The sequence below is a fragment of the Spermophilus citellus genome (assembly GCF_964194105.1).
Source record: "Spermophilus citellus genome assembly, chromosome: 11".
In the NCBI taxonomy this organism is placed as follows: domain Eukaryota; kingdom Metazoa; phylum Chordata; class Mammalia; order Rodentia; family Sciuridae; genus Spermophilus; species Spermophilus citellus.
Window position 1 is genome coordinate 63,593,934 of NC_138192.1, and position 21,765 is coordinate 63,615,698.

The 21,765-nt window shown below is 45.6% G+C and overlaps 1 protein-coding gene across 5 annotated transcripts in view; it reads left to right on the plus strand.

The window, feature by feature from the left end:
* TANC1 (tetratricopeptide repeat, ankyrin repeat and coiled-coil containing 1) overlaps positions 1–20,745 on the plus strand; it is a 233,612-nt gene extending 212,867 nt beyond the window's left edge. For all 5 annotated transcript variants that reach the window (XM_081260654.1, XM_081260655.1, XM_081260656.1 and 2 more), the window contains 8 exons: positions 9,069–9,202; positions 10,775–10,898; positions 11,249–11,424; positions 12,785–12,917; positions 14,183–14,274; positions 15,961–16,107; positions 16,943–17,043; positions 17,611–20,745. In XM_081260654.1, the coding sequence (XP_081116780.1) occupies positions 9,069–9,202; positions 10,775–10,898; positions 11,249–11,424; positions 12,785–12,917; positions 14,183–14,274; positions 15,961–16,107; positions 16,943–17,043; positions 17,611–19,060 (2,357 nt within the window). In that variant the 3' untranslated portion in view covers positions 19,061–20,745. The remainder of the gene's footprint in view (positions 1–9,068; positions 9,203–10,774; positions 10,899–11,248; positions 11,425–12,784; positions 12,918–14,182; positions 14,275–15,960; positions 16,108–16,942; positions 17,044–17,610) is intronic.
* Positions 20,746–21,765: the final 1,020 nt, after the last annotated feature.

Consider the following 21,765-nt stretch of genomic DNA (forward strand, 5'->3'; position numbering starts at 1 on the left):
CAGCCTGTACACATACCTCTCGGGGCAGAATTTCTGGTGAGAAACTGGAAGAAAAGAGTTGTCCCATTGTTTGCTGGGACCTGTGGAGAATTCTAGCTCTTGGCCCATGCATTTAGTCACAGCGACCCAGGAGACTGAGGCAGGAGGATCACAAGTTTGAGGCTCACCTGGGCAACTTAATGAGACCCTGTCTCAATATTTTTAAAAAGGGCTGGGAGTGTAGCTCAGAGGTAGAGTGCTGCGGGGTTCAATCCCCGTACCACCACTGTGCCTCCCCCAATGTAAGAGGGATGGACTTCTGAATGCATCCAGTGGAGAAGAGCTGAGTGACTTGCCTGAACACAAGGACATTAGATTTTTTTTTGGAGCCTGAGCATCTCACCAGTACTGGTTCTGAAATCCCTATCAAGGCCTGTCTTCCTTCCCAGTGCTGGTTTAAAGAAAGTGCAGTAAGATTCTTGGGTGTGGAAACCCTGTCAGAAAAGGTAGAACTTCTTGACTGTCCTTGGCATAAAAGCATGAAAAGGGGGCAACCCAGGGTGTAGCAGAGGGGCTAGCCCAGGGAAAACTCACAAGTGTCTCTTTCCATATTTGGATATTCTCTCTTCTCCCCTGCCTCCATCCCACTGCACCCCACCCCATCTTCTTTTTTTGAGACCTGTTATAAAATTGAGTAAACTGATTTTGTGAAAGTGCCTTGGTTTTTTTCCTGGCATCTCAGGGGGTATCCTGAACATAATTGTGTCCTGCTTGGCCCTTGTGGAGAGAAGAACACCCAAAGCACTGGACCTGCCTTCAGAAACACGGACCTATCAGAGGCATGAACACACCTCAGCACACTTAGAAGTGACAGCTGTTTGAAGCTGCAACCTTCTAACAGATTTTTAGTACAAAATCTGTGAAATATGATTTATATTGTCCATGTTTTGGGAAATTGTTTTTAAATTGAGTTTGTTATTTAGAGCACATGTTATCTCTCAGAGGATAGGAAGAGGTTACTTGAGGTGACACATATACAAATAGGAAATAATAAAATTGAGTCTGGACTGGGCCAGCAACAAATCAGATGGCACCACATGGTGTCATCCTGTGTGCCCTCAAGTTGAGCTGTGTTCTGGCCTCGATGTGCCAGGTGACAAGTGTTGGAGAGAACATGGTCATTGTAGACTGTTCCTATTGTCCTTTGAGAAAGCAAAAACATTTTCTGGAACTTTCCTTCTAAACAGCATTCATAGGCAGCTGTTTGATGAGTTGCATGTGTTTAAATATTTCCTGGAGGCAACAGTGTAGGAGTTGTGAACTTGGATGCCAGCCAGATGCCCAGCTGCTGTGTGACCTTAGGCAAATTGCTGGGCTTTTCTGAGCCTCTCCCCTGTCATCTATAATAGATAAAAATAGTACTTGCCTCATAGAATTTGATTGTGCAGTAAATGAACTTGTGAATGCACAGGACCATGAAGCATCATATATATAGGTAGTACTTTACAAATGCCATAGTGTATTGTTAAAATGTTAGTTTTGATTAGGAGCATGGCTCCTGGTTGATTCAACTGCCCAGGTTAAAGTGCTGACTCTGCCACTGATTCTCTTTTTGACTAGGGCAAAGGTGTTACCCTGACCCAACTTTTTTACCTCAGCTAATTAGACATAAGAGGAACCTCTCATTCACTGTGTTCTTGGGATCACATGAGAATTCACCCATGGTAGTTTGTACAGTGCTCACCAGCGGTATATATTCAGTAAATTTTATATAAGGCCAGGGATGTGATAAGTTGATTGATATGAGTCAATCCATATTTATCTATCGCGCTCGCGCGCGCTCTCTCTCTCTCTCTCTCTCTCTCTCTCTCTCTCTCTCTGAGACAGGATCTCCTTAACTTTCCCAGGCTGAATTCAAATTTGTGATCCTACTGCCTGAGCCTCTTGAGTGGCTCCAATTACAGGCATGCACCACCATGCCCTGGATTATTGTTATATTTCTAATTTATGCTGCTATACCTTTGGTCTTGATAGAGTATTGAAGTGAATATTTAAATGATAAAATCATATAGTTACTTTGCAATTACTTAAGGAAGATGAAGTCATAGGTGAATGAGAAAGAATTTGATGACATGTATGAAGTCCTGTTTAGTGGCCACTGCACATTTTTTAAAGGTTTTTTTTCAGAGGTTCATGTTTGATCCTAGTCCAAGCCCAGAGACTGACAGCATGTTTTTACAGTAGAAGCTAAAACATGGTCAGGGTGTTCTGTTCCCCAGATTTCGTTTCTGCCTCTCCTAGTTTTAGTCTTTCAGAGAGCTTTATAGGAATGGGGGTCTGGGGGCACATCTGAGCATAATGGTAGACTGAACCTGTTATCTATTCCTCAGAATCCCTGCCTTGGCTATGGCTAGTCCTGCTCTGTGGGGCCTGGCCTGGCCTGGCCTGTGGGCACCCGGGCTCTCCTGGAAGAATTTGCCAAGTGGAGAACAGCAAGGAAGGTGTTATGAAGACTTGTTAGATTCAGAAAGCTTTGGGCCATGCTGGCTTCCCATTCATAACACATCGGAGCACAGAGCCCTCCCAGAGAGGCTCGTGAGGCAGGAGTATCGGAGCTTAGCTGCAGAGTCCAGTGCTTGGGGGGGCTTGTCTGCTGATTCAAGTGCAGGTTTTTCACTAAGAACAATCTTTATTTTCATTTTGTCCTTTAAATTGTTGGGGATTAAATCAAATACCTGCCTGAGCTTTGTAGAGGGAAAGAATTTATAGGCCTTGGAAAGCATGTTCTCTCTAGTGGAAACCTTCCCCTCCCTCACAGAAGGAATGCCTAGCAGAGCGAGCCAGGAGAGTTCACTTCTGGAAAGCCTGCTCCTAGAAGATGGGGTAGGTGTATTGTCTTGCCTTGGGGAGAAGAGTGTTTTCAGTTGGAAGCCACAGGAGCCAGCCTCAGTGTGACAGCCAGTTCCAAGTGGCAGGGCAGCAGAACACAGGCCATCATCAGCCTCTAGGTACATCAGCTTCTTAAGATGGCAGGTGAAGAGTTGGAGATGCCTTTCATTCCCAGGGTTAAAAAATAATCATAAGATTCCTGATTATATTTTACTTTTTAGACAAAACAACAGAAATTTCCAACATTTCATGCATGCTATTTGCTTGGGTTCCTTTTCTTTTAAAGTGTGTGTGTGTGTGTGGGGGGGGGGGTGTCCATCAAGCTTGCAATTGAGGGTCTACGTCACATCTAATGATTTTCACCTTAACCATGATTAGATGATATTTCTGAGAACCCTGCTACTTACTACTAATATTGGCATTTTTTTTCATTTTTCACTCATGTTTATAAAAGATAGGAAAGGCCAGTATAACAGGAAATAAATCATACAAATGAACACAAATATACAAAGAAAGCTGGTCCATTATCACCCTCTTGGTCAGCAGGGAGTGGTTCGGGTGCAAGCCATTTGTTCATGTGCTCAATTCTGGCCTTGGAGGACAGTTTGGTTTTTGGTGTGAAATATACAAAGAACAGTTATTTGCCAACAGGGAGCCACCTCTCATGCAGAGTTCAGATGTTAAAATGGGTCCACAGCAAATGAGAGGAATAATGATCTGTCCTATGCCTGGGTGGCACATCCCTGTGTGTTTGAGTGACAAGTCTGCTACAGTGTATTTTGAGCAGCCCTGTTGATGGAATGACTATGTTCCCAGCAAGTTGACAGCTGAGTTTTTGTAAATCAAATCTTTGCCCAGAGAACTTTAATATGTAAAAGATTCCTGCAAGTATCCGTTTTATGGTACAAAGAACTACTTCTCACTGATGTTTTCCATAAGTTTAGATGGCTGAGTGTCAATCAGGTTTTTCTTAAAATGAACATCTGCTGTGACAAAACTAATCATACTTTGAAGATAGTATTGCTGAGGTGAAATTTTTCAGGATTGTCAGAAAACCGTATGTGCTTTCTCAGGGATTTAATTACATAAATGCTGTCCTGTTAGGGATTTTGCAAATAAAAAGAACTCGTGTCCAATTTCAGTCCTAAAAGGTGCCACATATTTGCATTGATTTTAGAGCTTCCATTTCATACCGGGTCCTTTCTTGAACTTGGCATTTTTCTGTCCAGAAGGCCAGGCATTGCCCAGGCAGGGTTCTCTCTTCCTCCTCCCAGGGTCCCCTCCCCTTTTCATCAGGTCAGGCCGCGTGCACTGACCTTCCTAAAGTTGGGGTCAGCCCAGGGACTGGCCTCTCAGCAGAATGTTTGGAATTCCTGAGCGGGGTTCTGCCCTGACTTCCTTTGCTTAAGCTTGTGGCTGACTGTTCTTCAGTTTCCCTTGTTTCCGAATATGGCATCCTGAAGTCTATAGGGCTGCTGAAACTTGAGATGCACCCTAGACTCGGGGGCTTGCAGTGATGGGCTAAAAATACTCTCACTAGAAAAAGGGAAGTCCAGGCCATCTTCTGTAAACTGGCGCCTCATTGGGAATTGGTGCATAGAATGTGGTCTGTTTTAAGCCTGAGCATAGCGGGCCTGCACGGAGAGGTTCTTAATGCCCTGCTGAGAAATCTAGCCACCAGACACACAGCATGTCCGGCCACAGGGAAAGGAGGCTGTGGAATCCAGTGCAGTCGCCACCCCACATCCTCTTGTCAGCTGCTCCCACTGGGGTTTCTCTGACGCCTCTGTAAAGCACCCAGCCCATTTTTAGTGCTGGATATCATTTCTGATAAGCTGCTGTTGCAGACATTTTGCAGCAGCTGCAAAAGAAGTCCTGATTTAAAGGCCTGTTTCTAACGGGGCTGAGGCTTGTTTACCAGGGCGGGGCTGCTTCAGTCTCATTGATGGCAGCCCCACTCTTACTCTTTCCATGGAGTCCTGCACGTGCCCCGGCCCTGTCTCTGCCTGCAGTGCTCGACATCTGTGTGTGCAGGCTCTCCTGTGCGTCTGTCTGCCTTTGATGTATTTCTTCTCCATGTCAGTGATAACCAGTCATTGTGTTCAGCTGGGGTCTGTGTCCTTGGTGTCTGAACAAAGATTTGAGCAAGACACATACAAAGTACAGATTATTGAAGGTGGAAGTGAAAATGGCACTCCGTGAGGTAGAGCAGAGTGGGCCAAGCAAGGGAGAGAGGCTCCAGGCCCAGTGTCTGGAAGTTAGTGTGTTATATGCTGAGCTGGGAGACGTTCTTTTCCCTGTATGGACCTGATTAAAGACCTTGCCCTGTTTGCCCCCATTGGTTATCTTATACCTGATTAGAATATTCACCAATTTTCCCCCACTGGTTACTTTTAAAAACCTAATTAGGTGCTGAGGGTGTAGCTTAGTGGTGGAGCACTTGCCTAGCAGGTTGAGGTACTGGGTTCGATCCTCAGCACCACATAAAAATAAGTAAATAAAATAAAGCATTGTGTTCATCCACAACTAAAAATATTTTTAAAAGACACCCTAATTTAGAATATTGCCCATTTTACACTCATTGGTCATTTTAAAATGTTGGGAATTATGGTGCTAAGTCCTCAGGGGTGGGAATTGTCATGGTAATGAGATTTATCCTAAACAGGGACATGACTGGTTTCCCTGTCTTGTCCTCCAGAGGTATCCTTATACCCTGCCTCCGCCATCTTGGTGTCCTGAATTCCTGCCTAATAAAGGGAGCAGAGGGTCCCCCAGGTGGACGAAGGTTGCCAGGGAACAGCTGGCCCAGGTGGTGGCTCAACACCCAGACCTTCCGTCCCACTTGCCACTCTCAGGGCACATGTCCACATCAATCCAGTATAGGGGAAGGAATAACTTTCCCCCTACCCTTCAGAGTGCCTCGTTGAGCAACATGTAAGACAGATTTAGAGGAGGAAAACACTTGGAGTTTAATAACACGAAGCTCGGGTACATGGGAGAGAGGTGAGTATATCTCATGGAGGTGGCTTGGACTTGAGGTTAACTACCTCTGTCCTCTAAGCCCAGGTGAGGGTGTGCAGAGAGCAGGTGTGGAGATGTACCAGGAAAGCTCAGGCAGCAAGAGCAAGGTCTGCGGGGCAGCTCCTCGGGTGGTGTGGGTCTCCAGTGCTGTGGTTGTCCTGCTCTTCAAGGGATGCGAGGAGGCACCCTTTCTTGGGGACCCGAGTTCTGTGGCGAGGTAAACTTCCCTGACAAAACTGTAACTTTGTTTTCAGAACTTCTGCCTCTGTAGCTTCTCAAAATAATCAGTACAAAATAACCCTTCTGCTGAAGAGGCAGATTTGGGGGTGGCATATTCTGATCGTCTGCAATCACACATTATGATGAATCCTGAACAGGGTCATCATGGCAGGAGCAGGCTGAGACAGGGTTATGCAGCAGGGCCGGCTGGCTGGCTTAGGCTCATCGAATGGACAGGATTGCCTCGGCCACTGGCTTCATGTGTGGGAAACCCCACCTCTGCTGCAGCGCATCCATATAGGAAGCTGACATAAATGACATTCTGACATTCTATTAATTCAAGTTTTCTAAGTTTGAATGTCTGCTCCATAGGGACAGTGGGCCTGTTCACATGACACAAATAGAAGTGGCACCAGTGATCCAGATCAGCTGCATTGTCCACTTCCTTCTTTCCTGTTGTGGTTGCAACCATCTTGGAAAAAGTCCACATCCCTCCAGATCAGTGGTGCAGATGGCAACTGTGGCTAAAAATGGCTTCTCTTAAAGTTGTAAGAAATTCTTTGACTAGACAGATGACAGGAGATGCAGTATTATAGAGACGACTCAATAACAAGTTACAGTGGTCCCGGGTGTTAATGTGCTGGGCAGCCTCGGGGTGTTGAAATTTAGCAACAGCAGATGTGGTGTAGAGTATTGCATTTATGAGACATTTTTAAATCGTTAAGATGCATTTAAAGAGTGAAATTAGAATTAAACATTTGCTGAACCTTTGGACTCTTCATAAATCTGATCTGGTTCAACCCCATAGCTGTACAAACAAGAAAGCTGAACCCCAGAGACCTCAAGGACTTGTCAAGATCACACACAGCAAATGGGACTAGCCACATTTTCAGGCCTCTTGTCCTGTGTTAAGTCCTTAACCCTTGGACTCCAGAGCGGAGGAGTCTTCTCATGTTCTGGGCGCCTTGGTGTGCTCTGCTAGTCTATAGTTTAGATAGGAACTGTCCTTTGAAAGCTCCTGTGTGAATGCAGGGGTGTTCAGAGGTGAAATGATTGGATTGTGAGAGCTGTGACCTGATCAGCCCAGTCCTTGAATGGGCTGCCTGGGTGGTAACTGTAGGCAGGTGGGTCGCTGGGGCAACCCTAGAAGGGTGCATCTTCCCAGCACACACACACCCCACCCCTGCTTCCTGGTTGCCTTAAATGGAGCTGCTTCCCTCCACTCTGCCCTCCTGCCCTGCCATGAAGGGCCTCACCATGGCCCCGGGACTGTGTGCTATGCAAGGACACTTGGATCTTTGACTTGTTTCCCAGAGCTGTCTCCTGCCTTCACTCCCACCAGGCCCAAATGAGCATTCCTGCCATTCCACACCCCATTCTCAGTTGATGATCTTGGGCCCTTTCCACGAATCCACAGGAATCGGGGCTTTGCCTTCAGAGTAGGGCCTATCCCTGTTTTCTTGTTTTCAACCTGAGAGGTCTAGCTCACTCTCTCTCTCTCTCTCTCTTTTTTTTTTTTTTTGATATTTATTTTTTAGTTGTAGTTTGGACACGATAATCTTCATTTTATTTTATTTTATATGGTGCTGAGGATCAAACCCAGGGCCTCGCACATGCTAGGTGAGCACTCTACCGCTGAGTCACAATCCCAGCCCCTACACTCTTTTCTTAAAAAAAATATTTAATAGTTGTGGTTGGACACAATACCTTTATTTCATTCACTTATTTTTTATGTGGTGCTGAGGATCGAACCCAGGGCCTCGCACATGCTAGGTGAGCACTCTACCGCTGAGTCACAATCCCAGCCCCTACACTCTCTCTTTTCTTAAAAAAAATATTTAATAGTTGTGGTTGGACACAATACCTTTATTTCATTCACTTATTTTTTATGTGGTGCTGAGGATCGAACCCAGGGTTTCACGCGTGGGAGACGAGCACTCTACCACTGAACCACAACCTCAGCCCCTAGCTCACTCTCTTATGGAAGCTGGGAGTGATAGGTTCAAGGTTGCACCAGGACTGGAGCCCCAGTGCCGTGCTTGGCTAAGATTAGCGCCTTCCTCCCCCGCACGCCTGCTCCTCCTGAGGAGCATCCCTCCTATGCCCTCAGCCCTGTCCTGTCCTCTTGCACCATGAACAGCCCTGGCCTGGGATTGTCCCTGCTGCCTGCTGTTGCCCTTTACTCGAGGGGGTGACCATCACTGCTGGGAGGTCCTGAGAACCCAACTTTGTTCTTTCCCTTCCTGCCATTTCTGTTGCGTTAGACCTGTCCTTCCAATGGCAGAACCTGCACCCACAGCCTCCACGATCCAATCCCATTTTTCTCTTTTGACTTTACTTGTTATGCCAAGCTCCATCAGAGCAGGAGTGATGTGATACGCTTGTGACTGCCTAAGGAAATCAGTTTTGTTGGGTAAGATTTGACTTGAGGAGGAGAGGCCAGGCTGGACCACACTACCGTGTTTGTGATGTACTGTATTCTGGTTATTTCTTGCTGTGAAAAAACAAAAACAAAACTTGGTGGCTCCTGAATCTACAGTTGGGGCGGGGCCTGGTGGAGCTGGGGAGGGTAGCCCCCACACCCTCTAAGCCTGTTGACTTTGCCAGCGACCCCTCCCAGGGAGGTTCCTGTGTATGGCCGGCAGCTCACCCGCTGCACACCACACTGCTTCTCTCCATGGGTCTCAGCACAGGGCTGCTTGGGCTTCCTCAAAGCAGGACATCTGGTTCCAAGAGTGAGTGTCCCAAGGAAGTGTAATTTGCCTGCTTCTTCTTGGGCCCCAGGCACTGGCACCGCGTCACTCTGGCTGTGTCCCACTGATCACAGCTATCACAGCCATCACAGCCCACCCAAGTTCAAGGGCAGAGAGTACCTGGAGGAGAACAAATATCAAAGAATCTGGGGCCCCCTCTGGTCCACACTGCTAACGGCCTCCCCTCGCTCCTTGGCTTTCTTGTAGCGCTGACCGCGGCCGCGGGAAGAGGGAAGCTGGAGGTCTGTGAGCTGCTGCTGGAGCGTGGAGCTGCCGTATCTCGGACGAACAGGAGAGGGGTCCCTCCTTTGTTTTGTGCAGCACGCCAGGGGCATTGGCAGGTACCCAGTGAGCCTCTGGATGCTTCAGAAACAATGAGCAGGGATGGGGTTCGCTATGGGGACTCATGCCACCTGTCCCCCCTACCCCCAGTATGTCCCATCCTTGCCCGTGTCCTCAGGGCTGCTGGATAGAAGCACACATTTGACCACACAAGACAGTGAGATTAGCCAGGGGAACATTCTTCCTATAATAGGCATAATATCCATCTGTTTGTGTTTGAGGCAAGGTGCAACCTGGTGCCAGGTGTGGGGCAGGTACGTGGTCCTTGTTTACAAAATGAAGGTGTAAATGAGCAACTACTATGCAAGACCCTTCTCTCCCCAGCACCCGCCCCCCCCCCCCCCCCGCCCCTGGAATTAAAGACAGCCTTGAAAAATGGTTCCTTTTCCAAGAAGCATAATAGAACCACTCTTTTTCAAGTGTGTTGGGCCAACAGGTAACCAAATGACAGGAGCTGCAGATGCATGGGAGCAAAGCTTTTGTGACTTTGCAGGGCCTGCTCTGTCTCTGTCAGGGGAAGGTTGAAAACAATGGGAATGTGCCACCTTTGTCACTGAGGTGAGGTGATGAATCAAGTGTCAGGGGAATCATCTGGACCCATGGTAGATAAAGCACTTCCCTCGTCATGGCATCCTGAGACATCTGCCATCCTTCTTTTCCTCCCCAGGCTTACCACCATACATGGTGTAAGGGGGTATTTCTGAGGTTAAAAGTTGCCCTTGGAGAAGGGCAAACCATCCTCCAACCCTGCATTTAGGAAAGCGTGTTGCTCGGTGTGGCAGGCCAGCTTTTTCCCAGCCCCTCCCTTGCCCCATGCCCTACTCTTGTAGGTACAGTGAGTTCCTTCAGGACCAGGGGGATCTGTTCTAGGACCCCTGGAGACATCAGACTCTGAGGATGTTAAAGTCTCATATATAAAATTGCATATACTATGCAATTGCACACACCCTCCCAAGAACTTTCAGCCATCTCTAGATTGTTTATAATAACCTAGTGCAATGTAAATGCTATGTAAAGTTATGATGTTGTATTGTTCAGGGAATTATGACAAGAAAAAGTCTGTACGTGTTCAGGACAGGTGCAGTTGTTTTCTGAATATTTTCAATCTGCTGTCTATGCATCCACCAGCGTGGATCCTTGGGCACAAAGGGCTGCCTCTGCTTAGCTCCAGCACCTGCTTGGGGCCCAGATGACCCTGCTAACCCCCTTAGTTATCCTCAGTCATCCTTAGTTATCTCACCTCCCCCACTGTAGCTGTCATGTCATTACTTGATTGTGATTGGCATTGCTTCCTGCAAATGACTGTTTCTGCCTGGCACATGTGGTATTTGTAGATACACTAATAAACTGGGAATGTTAAAAAAAAAAAGCATATATTTGGAAAAAGATTCTGTTCAAAGGAATGCAGTAGAAAGATCGTACAGACTCCATGTATCACACAACATTCAGAAACATGGAGTTTTACAAGAAAAGTGCCATTCATCTACTTTCAAAGATTGAAGTGCCTGCTGCATAGAGAGAATGTGGCATACTATTGCAGAAAGGAGATTAATTCTGAGTGTTTCTTTCAGATCGTTAGGCTGCTGTTGGAACGCGGCTGTGATGTGAACCTGAGTGACAAGCAGGGCCGGACGCCCCTCATGGTGGCTGCCTGTGAAGGGCACTTAAGCACTGTGGAATTCCTCCTTTCAAAAGGTAGCTGGCATGTTGCCCTGCGTAGGTTTCCTTTGCAGGGACAGAGTTTCAGTAGACCCACTCAGTACTTTTCTGCCTCCAATTTTCAGTCTTTTAGTTATGGAAATGGATCTGTTTTTGTTCTGGGAATCTTCTCACACACACAAGCAGAAAGAAGAGGTGGCACGGGCTGCATATCACCGCTCAGCTTCAGTGCTGACCCTTCGGCCATCAGCTTTAAAATTCGGTGCTCAAGTGACATGCTGTTCTGCCCAGCGCACTGTGTGACCGGGCACTCTGCACTGGGAGACCCTTTGCTTCTGGCCTTTGCCATGTAAGGTCCCCTTTATGTGACTGGACTTTCCTTTCAGGTGCCACCCTTTCTTCTCTGGACAAAGAAGGTCTGTCTGCGTTGAGCTGGGCTTGTCTGAAAGGCCACAGGGCAGTGGTCCAGTATCTGGTCGAAGAAGGAGCTGAGATAGACCAGACGGACAAAAACGGCCGTACTCCCCTGGACCTGGCCGCCTTCTATGGCGATGCCGAAACTGTGAGTACCCACGGGACTTTGCTCCCCTCCATCTGCAGGTCATTGTGGGCCACTGTGGGAAAGAGGACCCAGAACCAAAGATGTTTCTGACATATGCCTGGGTGTGGCCTGGGTGTGGAGGGTGAAATTTCAATTTTTCCTCATTCTGTGATGTGCAGTCCATTCCAGGACTTAGTAAATAATGTAAAGCATTTTAAAAGCTTAAAATGACCTACTTACAACCTTGAGTTACTATAGACATGCATGTGAGTATGTATACCCATATGCATATGTAGTTTCATTTCCTCATAGTGATCTGTGTAAATAGAATCCCTGCATTGATCCTTCAGGAAACACGTGTGAGATCATGCAGTACCTGTCTTCATATGCCTGGCCTGTTTCATTCAGTGTCACATTCTCTAGGTTTATCTATGTTGTTGCAAATGACAGGATTTCCTATTTGAGAGCAAATAATATTCCATTTTGTGCTTTTACTGGTTGGTGTTTTTAAAGTAATGTGGTATTAATTGCCTAAAAATATAAAAAGGTTTCGGGCACTATTTCTATCTCTTTGCCAAATGCCTAAATCTAGTGGGGGAATAAAGGGGGGAAAACCTCAATAAAGTGAGAACTGGGAGATGTCTTTCAGGGAAGAAGCTTTGTTATTGTCAGGCTCCACATTGCAGGCCTCTGAGGTGCCAGAGAGTCCTCAGTGACTCTGGCCTGAGGACTCGGTGCATCTTCTGGGAGCGGGAGACCTTGTGCTGTGCAGAGGCACTGAGGTCGAGCTGGAGAGGCAGCTTGGGGCAGAGCACTTGCCTGGCATGCATGAGGCCCTGGCTTCCATCCCTGCACACACACACTACACACATGCACAGCGTTAGAGTTCAGTGGTACATTACAAACTGTACTTCCTGAATGTCAAAAACAAATATTTAGTTAAATATAATTTCTAATAAGTTTTTTTTTTGTTGTTTTGTTTTTAGTTGTAGATGTAAACTACAGCTCAGTGGAGAAGTCCCACTGCTAGTTAACTGCAGGCAGAGGCGACCGTCTCCTTTCTCTGACCAGCAAGTGGGGTCAGACAGGCGGTCACTATGCACATTTGTGTCTCATCTGCCCATCCTCCCTGTTGTTGCAGGTAGCAAAGCCACTTCAGCAGAGAAGGCTTTAACTGTGAGCGGCAGCTCCTGTTTTTGATTGTTCATGTTAACTTCATTTCCATCCTGGGATCCCTAATGGCCAGAGGCATCTGAAATAGGAGAAAAACTAAGATTGTCAGCCCCCAAAATTCAATAGTTTATCAACATCTGGGAGGTAGGCGAGTGGCCCAGTTCCTGCCAGGCGCTGCTTCTCAGGGTTCTGCTCTCCCCCACTACAGGTGCTGTATCTTGTTGAGAAGGGAGCCGTGATTGAGCATGTGGACCACAGCGGAATGCGTCCCTTGGACAGAGCCATTGGTTGTCGAAACACCTCTGTTGTGGTTACACTACTCAGAAAAGGAGCCAGGTTAGGTCAGTGAACTGCGCCTCTGTTCAGTTTCAGACTTCAGAGTCCCTTAGGGAGCATGAAGCTCCTGCTCCCAGGATGAGAAAGAGAGCACTTCCTGTCTCTCATCCTCACTCCCCTTCTCTCTCTCCTCTGTGTTATTTCATCAGTCATCTAACATGGTTTAAGCAGCTTATGATAATCTTATGTGTGTGGGTAGAAAACAGAAGCTAAAGCTGAGGCCAGTGTGGAATCATAGGTATTTGGGACACAGTGGAGCCACATCAGGGAGGAGTTACACTGGGCTCTAACTCTGGGGCTGGTGGAGCATCAGTAGGAACAGAAGCTTACAGGGTGATGCTGGGGAGCGGCCAAGGCTGAGGTCCTCTGTTCTATAGCAGCCAGCGTGGTCAGCCCGGCTGGGGAGGTGGTAACCCCAGTGTGGTTTCTCTGAAGGAGAACTGGAGGGATTTCTTGGAAGCATGATGGGTGCACTACTTGAACTATGCATGGAGGGGCTGAGCAGGGAGAGCCCTGTCCCTAAAGCTGGCTTTGACATCATACCACTCAGCCTGTGGAGGAAAGAGCAACTAAAGCATCCCTATCTTGGTTTAATGCTTAAGAACTTTGCCAAGAGCAATTCTGGGCCAAGGACTGTGATGAAAGCACCGTTTGCAAATATTAAGTGGTTAATGGTACCAGGGACTCGCCTAAGCAGGGTCCCCATTTTAACTGGATTCTCCCCACAGCCCTATAGGTACCTAGGACTTTGCCTTCCTGCAATGCCCCAGTACTTGGAGTGGGTTGGAGAGGAGGCAGTGGCTGTGATGTAGGCCAGTGGATGGGGACAGGCCGGAGGGCTCAAACTAAGACACCTCAGAGTGGACTGTACAGAGCAGGCTACGTGGGACTCAGGGCACCAGCCTGCCCACTGCTGGCATGATGGTCTGAGGTCTGGATCAGTTGCCGCCACCTCTCAAAAGGAAGGGGTGGGTCTTAACTGCTCTGATGCTTTAGTGTCTCATTGAGTTTTTCAACAGGACAGATTGGTGCTGGCACCATTCTCCACCTGTGTGCCTAGTTCAGCATAAAATAGGTTAGAGCTCCAGCTCACCTCACAGTTGCTCACCCCCTTTCCTCCTCCGTACTGCCTTCTGGAAGCCCAAGACGCAACAGTGGTCCCTGCAGTAGGGCTCCTGCTGTTTGTGTGCAGCTGTGAGGGCGACAGGAGAACTGAACTGCTTTTCTCTGGAACTTCTGAAGCACTCCTGAAAGCATGTTTGTTTTGCAGGAAATGCTGCCTGGGCGATGGCCACTTCCAAACCTGATATCTTGATTATACTTTTACAGAAATTAATGGAGGAAGGAAACATGATGTACAAAGTAAGTGGTAGCACCCTTTCTCTGCTGCAGTAACTGCCTCCAAGCAACCTTTTAGATGGGTATTTATGGCCAGAGGTGTGCTTCTGCACACAGCATATGTAACTTAGTGGTAATGGAAGTTCTAAGAGATGCTAACCTGGCCTCATGCCCAGGATTTGTTTAATCTCTCAACAGCAGAATCTTAACTAGAAAGCACTTCTCTTTTGTGTCTGAGAAACATCACTTCAGAACTAATTCTTGAGGCTGAAGCTGTAACTTCCTGCCTGAAGCTGTGGAGAGTCACCTCTATCTCATCTGGCACAGCGACAGGAGGTTCCTTAGCCTTCATGTTCTCCCCACATTTAGAGCACAGGACTGGGCACAGTATGTGACCCATGGAAAAGAATACCTGGGAAGTATTTCCAGAAGAAAATAATCAGTCAGTCTCCCAAGCCTTTCCTATCATTTTATCTATTTACTTTCTTTTTGCTTATGGTAGTACTAGAGATGGAACCCTTTATATTTTAGTTTGAGACAGGGTCTTACTAAATTGCCCAGGCTGACCTCAAACTTGTAATGCTTCTGCTTCTGTCTCTTGAGCTGCCACCATGCCCAGTTTTTCATAAAGATTTTTTTTTGGTAAAATGTAAATAACCAGATAGCCCATATTTTAGGTTTTGCAAACCACAGTGGTACAAAGCAGCTACGGATAATACGCAAGTGAAGGAATGTGGCCGTGGCCCAGTAAGAGTTCGTTTGTGAAGACAGGTGGCAGGCCAGATTTGGACAGCATGCTCTAGTTTGCCAGCCCCAGGTCTAGATAGACATGGGGGCCATTTACATAGATTTCTATTCTTTCTGGACTGTAATTAGATAGAATTAAAAGATTACGAGGGAGAAAAAAAATAGATTGTTACCATCTTAATCCTTTTTACTATCAGGCAGCTGTATTTGCTATGTTGTACATTTTTTCCCTTTTTATTTTTTTAATAGTAACAAATAAATAGGCATATAGCATGACCCAGCAGGGCTCCTGGCTTGGAATCAGTTTGAAATTGAGTTCAGAGTGTGCATTGTTGTGGCTTTGAAGTGGTTTTAATATGGATTTTGGTAGGCAATTATGTCAGAAACATCAAGCCATTTTCCACAGGCTGCGTGCCTGCTGCGCGACGGGGCTGACTGAGCAAATGGATTTCTTTAGCCTTGAAAATGATGTGGTGCTGCTCTGATTTTTAAAGCCCATGCTTTAGTTCTTCCTTAAAGAGAAATTATTATTCTGCAACAAGCTCTGGGTTTATCCACAAGTCTCCACTTGCCTTGGAAACCACATCATTTTTTCTTCTGATTTTCATTACACTTGGCCTTAAAAATATCTTTAGATGAGAGATCGTTCTTGAAATAACTTTTAATCATACATAATAACTAAGAAGGTAGTTGAATTCATTAAGATGGAAGGATGTCAACTTGGCCATTTACAATCCTCCTCTTGTAAAGCCATCTTCCTCATCGTTGTGTGACCGCATGTCATGGAGGCCAGTGTGGATATGGAGCTCGAGCATGTTCGGGCTGGTTAGTGTCCTAGCTTCTGCCCTGGCACCTATTCACCTTTCCATGTGCTGGGAGGGTTTTACATGGAGGTCTCTAGGGGGTGAGAGTTTATTCTAAAAAAGGAAAAATTTCTGTGATTTTTTTTTTTTTGAATCCTAGAAAGGGAAGATGAAGGAGGCAGCCCAGCGGTACCAGTACGCCTTAAGAAAGTTTCCTCGAGAAGGATTTGGGGAGGACATGAGACCTTTCAATGAACTAAGAGTTTCCCTTTATCTCAATTTGTCTCGATGCCGAAGAAAAACAAACGTAAGCCGAGGCCGTTATTCTAACCCAGACCTTTGGTGGTAGAACTCACATGGCAAAGGCCAGCCCTGCCACAGACCAAATCCCAGGTCTGGATCTGCTCTCTGACTGGTATCCTTCCTTATAGGAACCTGTCCTGTAGGAAGCAGCACTGTCTGCTCTCTGATGACCACCTGTAGTCACAGTCACTGCCCGCCTCCCCACATGGCAGGGAATGCACTGGGCTTAGTTTCCTCTGCTCCCTTGAGAGAAGCAAATGCAAACCGCTCCTCTCCCCGCTTCCCAGCAGGGACACTGCCAACACTGCCACGAGTTGCCCACCCCCAGATTCAGAAAAAAGGTCCCAACACAAAAGTCTATAAAGTCTGCCTGCCTAAGGTTCCTTAGGTTTGCACAGGGAGCTTGCCAGTGACTAATTTGTAACTAATTTTGGTTCACTCATGGTTAATTTGTAACTAGTAGAGGTTTCAGTACTTTTTTTTTTTTTTTTAACTTCACCACCCCCGCCCCCTGCCCTTGCCCCCATCAGACCTGCCTGTTCCCACATTGTCACCTTCCTACTGAAGCAGACACACCTCTACCAGTGCTGATCTGCCCCCTGGCTCAACTGCTGATCTCCCTCCAGAGCCATCAGTTGCTGGATTCCTGAGCATAGTAATGGCCTGTGATTGTCTAACCAACTCTCAAAACAAGACAAACGGGAAAACTAATCTTGTCCTTCATCCTCCTCTAATTATCTCCCAAAACTCTGCCACCCTTTAGCTGAGGTCCTATGAAAGAGTTGCCTGTAATTGTTTCAGTACTGTGTCTGACTTGTGTATTTAAATATTGACACCAGGACTTTGGCATGGCAGAAGAATTTGCTTCCAAGGCTCTGGAATTGAAACCCAAGTCCTATGAAGCCTTTTATGCTAGAGCAAGAGCGAAGAGAAATAGCAGGTACTGTCTGGGGTCACCTGTCCAACTACAGGACCCCCCCCCCCGCCTTTGGAATTAAAATTACTAGTTGAATTTGAGGAAGTTTTGCTTCATTATGGTTACTCAGATGCCTCTTGTCCCTTTGAATACTAAATTAGCATCTTCCAAGAGGCAAGGTAGTGGGTGTTACTGGTGATGGCTAAACTCCTCTTGGCTCCCAAAATCTCAGTAACTATTCCAACCCATTTGGAACACTGCAACACTGAGCACTAGAGTGAGTCCATGTTTTAGGGAGGTGGCCAACCAGGGGCAGGGAGGGGAGGGAAGTGTAGTGCATGCCTTCTGAGAGGTGGACATAGTGAGGGGCCCATGGAGGTACTATGGCGTCCACTGAGTTGCACCTACATAAGCCACACAGATCTGGGTTAGCTGAGTAACTGTGTGCTAAACAGGACCTGGTGCATGGTAAGTGGTCAGACCTCATGCAGCTACCTTTTTCTTCCTGTGAGCACAGCTAGTTTCTGAACAGTTATAAACAGACCATGTTCATACATGGCCTATGACCATATCTTATGTCTTCATATAAAGGCAGTTCGTGGCAGCTCTGGCTGACTTGCAGGAGGCTGTGAAACTCTGTCCCTCCAATCAGGAAATCAAGAGGCTCCTGGCCCGTGTAGAAGAGGAGTGCAAGCAACTCCAGAGGAACCAGCAGCAGAAACAGCAGTGCTCCCCTCCAGCTGCACCGGGTGCCTCCGATAACGAAGATAATGAGGAGGACACCCCAACCCCTGGGTTAAAGGACCACTTTCACTTCGATGAGGCCGAAGAGGAGGAAACTTCTCCACAGGAAGAATCCATTTCCCCGACTCCCAGGTGCCAGCAGCCATCCTCGTCTGCCCCTTCCCCGTATATCCGAAACCTTCAAGAAGGGTTACAGTGCAAAGGCAGGCCAGTATCGCCACAGAGCAGGGCAAGAGTCAGCAAGTCCCTAAGGGAGACTGTGGCTCAGCCGGGGTTGGTTATGCAGCCCACCAAACAGGCACAGATAGTGAAAACAAACCAACACCTGGGTTCTGGCCAGTCTGGCATCAGAAACAGTAGCACAAAAATACAGGTCTCTTGTCAGAATCCTCCTCCAAGCCCCATGCCAGGCAGGATCCCTGCAGCTCCTGCTGGGAGCAGAAACCAGCATGTAGAGGGAGCAGGTACCTTTACTGTTGGAGCTGGTTCTAGCCACTTTGGGGATCGGCTGGGCCCCAGCCAGAATGTCCAGCTGCAGCGCAGTGAGAGTGGTGCTGCATATGCTCTGCCAAGCAAGGCGAAAACTGCCGAGAGGCTCCTGTGCCATGCCTCTGTGGCTGTGGATGTAGCCCCTCCAAGCCAGGGCGGACCAGTGGGCTGCGGCGATGCACGACACCCAGCTTCCCTCACCAGCTCAGGCTCCTCTGGTTCTCCATCTAGCAGTATAAAAATGTCAAGTTCAACCAGTAGTTTGACTTCAAGCAGTAGTTTTTCAGATGGCTTCAAGGTCCAAGGACCAGATGCTCGAATTAAAGACAAGGTTGTGAGCCAGGTGCAGAGCAGCGCCACCGAGCATAGGCCCCCCCGCAGTACTCCATTCATGGGGATCATGGACAAGACGGCAAGGTTCCAACAGCAGAGCAACCCTTCAAACCGCACCTGGCACTGCCAGGTGGCAGAGGGGCTACTGACGGGCACATCCCCTGCTGCAGCTGGCCTGCAGTGCTCTAACTCTGAGAAGCCCTCTCTCAAACAAGGAGGATATACCAGCCAAGCCAAAACCTGTTCTGCCTCCACCCTGAGTGGCAGTGTCCACAATGGGGCCCAGGTGAAGGAGCTAGAAGAAAACAAGTGCCAAATTCCAGTCCACCACCAAGACACCAGGGTAACTAAGAGCGTTTCTCATCTTTACCAGGAAAGTATCTCCAAGCCACCACCTCATGTCAGTAATGAAGCCCACAGGAGCCACCTCACTACAGCAAAACCAAAGCGATCATTCATAGAGTCAAATGTGTGAGCCTAAAGAGACTCATTTGTAGGATTTGGAAAAGTGTGTTGGCTCCTGGTGGTAAATAATTAAATGGTTTTTCATCATAAAAATCACTTTTTAGCCATTTTTTCCCATCTAGGGTGGATCAGATGCAATTGATATATTAAAAATATAGAATAAAACTTTAATAAGTCACTAGAAGTCACCATAATAATGCTAAATAGAACTAAAAACTACAGTTAGCTTTACCCATCAAGTTAAAAATTTAAGACAGTAAAGAAGATGTCAACTTTTCTTAGGAAAATTATTTGATTTTTATCACTTTCCTCCTAGCCTTTGCTATGTGGTAAAATCATGGTACTTAACAATGGCCTTTTTTTTTTTTTTTTAACAAAAGGTTTAACTCATGATATAATATCTTAATGACATATTCTAGAAAAGATGGGATTTTCAAGTTACAGTTCCATTGAGTCAAATTCCAATTTTATTTTTACATATATATACAATTAAAACCTGAGTGATTTCTAGCTGAATGTGTATGACTATAAATATAGCTTATATTTTCTTTTTTTGTTCTTTAAGCAAAACATGAAAGCATCCAAATATTGTTCCCTTTATAAAAGAAGTTCTTTTAAGAGGATTAAACACTTATTCCCACGTTACGGTTCTTAATCAAAATACTTTTATAGCACCTTTTTTGAAACAATATTCTTGCTTCAAGGTGTTCTAATATGTGGAAACAGTCTAAGCTCTCTGGAACCTTGATTGGTTGTCCTAAATTGGATTTGAGCTAAAATACTAAGAGCAGCATTCTTAGTAGCTAATAGATTCCGTGTCAACTGATTTCAAACTGCTCTTATCAGTGCTAATGTTCCTAAAACAAGCCTTCCAACATCCCTTAAGGACAGTATTTAAGTTGGTTATTTAACATATGGTTGGTTGTTGCTTTTGTTATACAATCATTACTTCATAGTCACATGTTGTATATATTAAATAGCCCAGCCTTATTTGAACTTGTAAATATAACTATTTTAAAGTAGTTAATCTAAAACCAGAAGCAAACAATAAAACCCCAGTCATGTATTTGCATGTTCTTTGTAAGTTTCATCCACGCTGGTTATTGCACTGAATGATGTATTATTATGGCATGTTAACAGTATATCAGTAACGGCACTTTATCTCATTTATATAAGAACACCTTCGAGGTGCTACTTAAGTCCAAACTGATGTATTATGCATTTGTAAAGACAAGGTACAAGAATGAACCTTGGTTCAAAGGTATTTTTATATGAAATTGTGTGCTATTGGAGGATGTTAAGATACTAGGTTAAGAGAGGTGGAAGTATATTTGTTTTATATGTTGGGATGTGAAATTTATTTTCTAGAATTGGGGAAAAGGAAGTTCTATATTTGCAGAATGTTTTAAAAATGAATAGTTATGAAGTTCCTGTGAACATCTTTAGGGTTTTGTATGAATAGGAACTTCCTGGTGTCATTCTTCAACATTTGTTCCTGCGTGTGTGTACAGTGTGCTTTGTATAAATAGCTTTATCATTTTTATAGGCTTTCCATGAGTTCTTCTATAACTACTATAGCTTATTTATTGTTTATTATTTTCTTTAATATTTGTGAAAGTCTTACTCTTTTGTTATGTAGTTTTGTTTCTGCACAACTACTGTACTTTTCCATAAGGAATAAAGGCCATTACTAGACTTGGGTTGGCATTCATTGACTCACTGGATAAATAGAGCACAACAGCTCCTGCCTTGTTTTAACCTCTGCATTTCACTCTTTGCTTTGGGGTAATACTTTTCTATACAAATACTTCCAAATACATATTAAATTTCATTTTATAATTTTAGAATAAGGGTAGCAGCTTCTAGAAATTCCAAAATATTCAAGGGTCAGAGTTGGTGTTTTTTGTCTGAAATAAAGTATGAGGAAAAGCAATCTGTATTAGTTGTCTGTTGGCGACAGGAGAGCTTTAATATTTTAACTCTCGGGCACTTTGGCAATACGCTGAGCATTGTTATGACAGTTTGTTCTTTAACACATTTGTGGTATCTTTGTTCAGTGTTTGTATTTGTCTTTATAACCACATATTTCAGTTTCAAAGGAGTGAATCACAGTGAATTGAAAGCTGTTTTATCATAAAATTCTAAGTTGGAATCTTCAGCCTAATATTATTTTAGGTTATTGTCTGGTAACTAGTATTGCTAGAAACCTAAGTATATTCAGTCTTTCAAAGCTATAGAAAGTTTAAAAACAAAACCCAGGTTGCAGTTGTAGCTCAGTGGTAGAGTTCTTGCCTAGCATGTGTGAGGCATTGGGTTTAATCCTATCCACCACATAAAAAAATAAAGGTATTGTGTCCATCTTCCATTTAAAAATATATATTTTTAAAAAATTGGATAATACATAATTCTTGTCCTTGGGTGCTTGGGCATGCTTGTCTTTTCCTGTAAAGCAGCCAGTGTATTAGTAAAATTAGTAAGTAACATATTAAATTATGATTTTGATTTAGTCTTAGTAAAAGAGGACACTGGGTCAGTTAACCCAAGAAGTGAAATTTCATTAGGAAGATGTGGGTCAGAGGGCACAAGCGCTGGTTCTACATAATCCTGAACCAACACTGGGGCCTAGAAAGTCCATTGAGTGAACACCAGTCAGGATGGTGGTGGTGTTGTATTAAATACCCCAGAGTACTATGTAAAAATGCCATTGTATAATTA